The 5437-nt window shown below is 51.7% G+C and overlaps 1 protein-coding gene across 1 annotated transcript in view; it reads right to left on the bottom strand.

Annotated features, from left to right (window-relative positions):
- Window positions 1-5117, bottom strand: part of SLC35E3 (solute carrier family 35 member E3) — a 12631-nt gene extending 7514 nt beyond the window's left edge. Inside the window, exons 1-3 of the mRNA XM_001364185.5 lie at window positions 4024-5117; window positions 3306-3416; window positions 331-489 (exon numbers count right to left, since the gene is read on the bottom strand). Coding sequence (XP_001364222.1) covers window positions 331-489; window positions 3306-3416; window positions 4024-4425 — 672 coding nt within the window. The 5' untranslated portion in view covers window positions 4426-5117. The remainder of the gene's footprint in view (window positions 1-330; window positions 490-3305; window positions 3417-4023) is intronic.
- Window positions 5118-5437: the final 320 nt, after the last annotated feature.

The following is a 5437-nucleotide window of genomic DNA, read 5'->3' as shown; positions in this document are numbered from 1 at the left end:
CTTCCTCCTCAGTGAGGATCGCACGCAGCCCGGCGGGGTGACCCTCGGCCAGGCCCTGCACCCCAAAGGCTCTTCGGCCCTGGAACCAAGACTCAGACTGCTTCCGAAAGGGAAGGCTGGGGGTTGAGAAAAAGGAAGGAAGCTCCTGCCGCCTTCTGCTGAGGATTGCCCCGTGCCTCCTCCTCCAAACTCTTCCTCTCACGGAGCCCTGATCACAGCCTGGGCAGCACCCCCGCCAGTCACCCTCCAGGGCCCTGCGAGGCTCCCTCCCATCCTGGGAGAGGAGGAGGACGCTGCCCATGTGGGCTGGGAAGCCTGAAGACCACTCACCAGGGCAGGAAAGGACCAGGGCCCCAGGATGCCGCCTTGGCCAAGCACGGGCTCGAAGAAGGGCACCACCAGGAGCAGCATGGCCGACGACATCGGGGCCTGGTAGTAGAGCAGCTGCATGGAGTTCACCTGCAGCTCGTGCTGCTTGGCTCCGACCCACTGCAAGGGAGCACAGACAAGGAGTCAGACCCAGAAACAGGCCACGGAGAGCCGCGACGGAGAGGAAGCACAGCAAGTCTTCGGGAAGACGGAACCCGGAGACGGCTGCCAAACGGCTCCTTTTTAGTGGATAAAAATGAACACGGAGCTTCTGATTCGAACTCCCTCCTCCTCCGAAAGAAACAGGAGGGGCCATGCTGGGACCCAGGAGGACCCGGGTGCACATCTGGCTCAGACACTTCCTCCCTGCATGTCCCCTCAGCCCTTCACCCAAAGGCCTCACCCTTGCTGCTTTGCCGCACTGGCCCTATACTAAGTAGAGGTTCTAAGACAGAAGAGGAGGGCTTTAAAAAAACAAATGAGGATGGCCCAGGGGAGGCGAGCTGAGAGAGGGCCTGACAGCAAAGCCGCTTCTCGCAGATCTCCGATACCATTAGCTGAAGAGGATGGGAACAATGTTGTTTTCCAGTGGTTACTACTGCCCCTGCCCTTTGGTTATGTAACTTCCCAAGGCACTGGCTGATGAAATAAGATGCTGGAAGTCGCTAGCAAGGATGTGAGGCAAAATTTAAAGCCAAGGCTTCCTGGCTCCGCGTCCAGGGCTCTACCCACCGAGCCTCCTACACAAAGCTTATGCAGCCAGGGAAGACCGGCCTGAGTTTGTGTATCGGAGCTGGAGACGCATCAGAGCAGAGAGGCATCAGAGGAGAGCCCGAGAGGAGGGGAAAATCTGCCACAGTCATATGAATAAGATCACTTCTAGCCCATCCGCTTCTAATGTGCACAGATGCCAAGGCAAATGCTAGGAATCCCCCATTCATTTTGGGCGTCATGGAGGCATACGCTCACAGGAATTGTTTACCTACAGAAAATCACAGGATGAGAAACAGGAAGGTAGGAAACAAATCTGAAATAGGATATCAAAAGACCTTAACGAATTAATGAATGGTGTAAGATCAACGATTCATCCCTGGCTGGCTGCCAGTTGCTCCATGGTGCTCTGTCCTAATCATTCTCCAGCTCATCTCACCTCCACACCAGCCTAGGCTCCTAGGGGACACCCACATCGTCCATTCTCCCCTCCAGTCATTGCCATCCACAGGACAAGTGGGAAAGTATCAGAAATTATAATGGGGTTCAAGACAATGGCCCAATCTTGATTTACACTGATTGCAGGATAACACTAGACTGTAAAAAAGGCAACGGCGACTTCACTGGGAGGCAAAATCGCCCAAGGATTAGCTCTTCCTCAATCTCATCTCAAATCTCCTAACCAGTGTTTTGGCTCCCGGGTCCGCAATGAGCAGACTTCCCTCTACATACTACCTTTTATAAAATTTAGTTGTAGCCTGTGGCAACTGAGTCACATGAGCAGAATGATACTTTAGGAGAAGGGCTTGAAAGATAATGCTTGGAAACAGGACTGCATTTTCTATTGGAACACATGGAAATGAAATACGATAGTAAAGACATTTCAACATTTTTAGCAGAAACTAGAAAGCTTGTTTCATTTTTTTTAATGACATGGGAGACGTTAAGTAGCTCTGGGGGCAGAGCCCAGGCTGCTTTCAAATCTGGCTTCAAAGGGGGCAGCTGGGTAACTCAGGGGATGGAGAGTCAGGCCTAGAGACCAGAGGTCCAAGGTTCTACTAATACTAAATATTAATTGTAAGAAGGTTAGAGATGAGAGGCAGCCCCGGGCTCAAGGGCCTTCCTTAACAGTCTTTGTTGTGACCCTGGGTGAGTCTTAACTTCTAGGCAAGGGAGCCAAGATGCCAGCATTATATAGGAATATATAGGTATAGGAAGGTTAGAGTTTTTTAAAAATAAAAAAAAGACATGAAGATTAAATTCCCAATAGCATTCAATTTACTAGAAGAATGGATTTACCGCTCAAATATCTCAAAAATATTATTGTTTTTAAATAATAAAACTAAGCTTCTCTTTAGTCCTTGGTACTGTACTATAAAGCGCAGAGGAGACAATTAGTAAAAGTATGTAGATGGATTAAAACAAAGAAGTCTGAATTGTACTATCCACTCTGCTTGGTCCCTGATTTTAAAATGGATCAGTCCCTTTGGGTCCTGGCTGTCACGCAGCAGTGCCTCGGAAACAAACATCACCAAAATGGCATCATTTCAGGTTGATCTCAATAAAGTCTGAACTACACAAAATGAGCAGATGAGGGCTGGACAAATGATTTCACCGGTACAGGAACTTCCTATATCTACATATTCCTATATAATGTTGGCATCTTGGCCCCTTGCCCAGAAGTTAAGACTCACCCAGGGTCACAGCAAAGACTGTCAAGGAAGGCACTTGAGCCCGGGGCTGCCTCTCACAAAACTGAAGCTGAGCATTCACTTCAATGTTGCCCGTTTGAATCGGATCCCTCAGGCCAGCACACTCATTCATTCCTCTGCCAGTTCTGAGCACAGAGACGCTTCTATTTCACAGAACACTCCTCCACCCAAATTCAGCCACTTCCCTGTTGATGGAGTGCCTGCCATTACTTCCCCTGCCCTAGCACCCTTCCTAATAAGGGCTGCCCAGATACTAACAGAGAGTGGGTAGTCCATATCCTCCTCAGTTTCTAGGCTCTGACAGCAGCAGATCCAATCTGAAATTCACATCACACTATGTGAAATAGACAAAAGCATACTCCTTCTGTCTGAGCCCCACCAGCCCTCCTAGCCACGGGACCTTCCCTGCTCAGGTCTCTCTCTGCCTCCTTTCTGTTTTTCACTTTGCCTCGAACAATCTTTAAAATTAGTAGACTTCATTAAAAGGGCATAAAAGAAACAAAAGTTACCAACCACTTGATAAAGGGATGTCACTACGACCCCGAGGGCAGCAAACACCATTCCAAGAAAATTAAACTTCACATCATAATAAGAATTTAGGACGACACCTAAAGTTATAGGAATCTGCAAAGAAAAAGATGAAAATGTTAGGCAAAATCCAAAAGATTCAAGGTTCACAGACTGTAAACAGGTGTATATATGAATGCTCAGACATAGAAAATTTAGAACCTCCTTAAATATTTGTTTGAAAAAAATGGCCATTTTGATCACCTCACTTCTTCAAAATAAAATAGGCTTTCCACATTTTTTTTTACTTTTATATATTTTTATTCCCCCACACACACATTTTTTTAAACATAAATTAGAAAGACAGAGTATGCGTATTACTAAAAACACTTAAAAACAGTAGCCAGAGGGAGGGTGGCCACTATAAGGTCCACAGAGACAACTCTGTAAATTCTCAAAGGTCCAAGATAATCCTTTCAGTCCCCTCGGAAAGGGGATTCTTGTGGAGGGTGTGTGTTATCACCAAGCTCTGGAAAGCTCCAAACTAACCCCTGCTCCCCTCTCAGGAGGTGCTGGCAGAGGGAAGCCTTATTAGATGCCCCGAGGTCCAAACTTCAATTTCTCCAGTCCCGCTAGGGGGGTGGGGGGAGGCGGGGAGATAGTAAAGGAGGTGGGGCCAGGTGAGCCCCCGCAGCCACCCCGGGCTGGAGCTGCAGCTACTCACCAGGGTGAGCTGGATTTTGGCAGAGAAGGTTTTCTTGTAGAACAGGGTCTGGATGGCTATGATCACGGGGGTGGTCATGGCCTTGGCCAACTGATAGGTGCCTATTGTGTTGTTCTGGAGAGAGAGGTTGGTGAAGACCACGAAGCCACAGAAGCTGAGGGCCAGGAGCAGCAGCCGGGACGGCTGCAGGCTCTTAGGGGCAAAAATGTCCAGTTTCTGACAAATGTACAAGCCCAGCCCGGTCACCACGAAGTGCACCAGGGTCAGGCTCATGTTGGGGAAGCCGTGGTGCACATAGATCCACTTATTCAGGAAGACGATGCAAATGGACACCAGCAGGTTGAGCAGGAGCCCGGCCGCTATGCGCCCATTCTCCTGGAGCATGTGCACCAGAGATGCCATGATCGCCCAGCTCAGGGCACCGTGGCCCAAGGGCAGCAGCAGCAGCAGCAGCTCCTCTCCGGCCCGCGTCCCTCCCCCTCCTCACCGCCCAGCGCCTCCACGCGCTACCGGGAAGAGGCAGCACTGGCTGCGGCCTCAGTCCCCGCGGCGCAGCTCACTTCATGCCTCTGCCTCTGCCCCTGCCTCCGCCGCGGCTGCCCATTCAGTGGAGCCCAGGACGCCGCACGCTCTGCCTCCGGCCCGCCCCTTGCCACGTTCCTGCTCCGCCACCATGTGACTCGGGCGCCGCCGCTTCCGCTCGCTCTGGGGCCGGCGTTCCCTCTGTTGGACGGGAAGCGCCGCCGCCTCGTCCGTGGCTAGGAGAGTGAAAACCCCGGACTTCTTACGGCCCAGGAGTGGGACCCAGGCGCTTCCAGCTAACGGGCCCCTGTAATAGATGGAGGCCGGTCTAGGGAGGCTCCGGGGCTTCGCCGGCCTTTCCCAGGGGGCCGCGCCAGCAGAGATCCAGGAGAAAGCAAGAACTGTGGCCCATCACCCTGCTGCTTAAATCTTCTGGGCCAGCCATTAACCAGACTTCTACCCGGCACGCTCCGCGCATGCTGGGTTCTACCCACAAACTCCAGCTGCCCTACCCACGGGGAGCTTCTGATAGGAGTGGGAAACAGCCCTGCGAGTTTAGCCCCGGGGACCTCGGCTGGAAGAAAATCTGTAGTGGGAGGGGTCAGGATGGACCTGGGCAGAAGCCGGGGCCTGAATTCAGAGGGCTTTTATTTTCCCAGTGACGCGATCATTTCCCACAAACTTAAAATGAAGAGCTAAACTGTGTCCTTCCGCGCCCCCCCCCCCCCACTCGGAGATGGGGAAACAGTTGGAGCTGGACCCGTTTCCATACTGGCCCTTGTAAGAGACACTCCTACACCACCCGAACCCCCAAATAAATCCCTAAATAGCCACTAGGGAAGACAGTTGGGATGCCATCCACTTCCATCGGCCTCCAGCCAGGCTGGATCAC

This window comes from Monodelphis domestica, chromosome 5, assembly GCF_027887165.1.
Source record: "Monodelphis domestica isolate mMonDom1 chromosome 5, mMonDom1.pri, whole genome shotgun sequence".
NCBI lineage: Eukaryota > Metazoa > Chordata > Mammalia > Didelphimorphia > Didelphidae > Monodelphis > Monodelphis domestica.
This window is presented reverse-complemented; position numbering and strand designations above follow the sequence as displayed.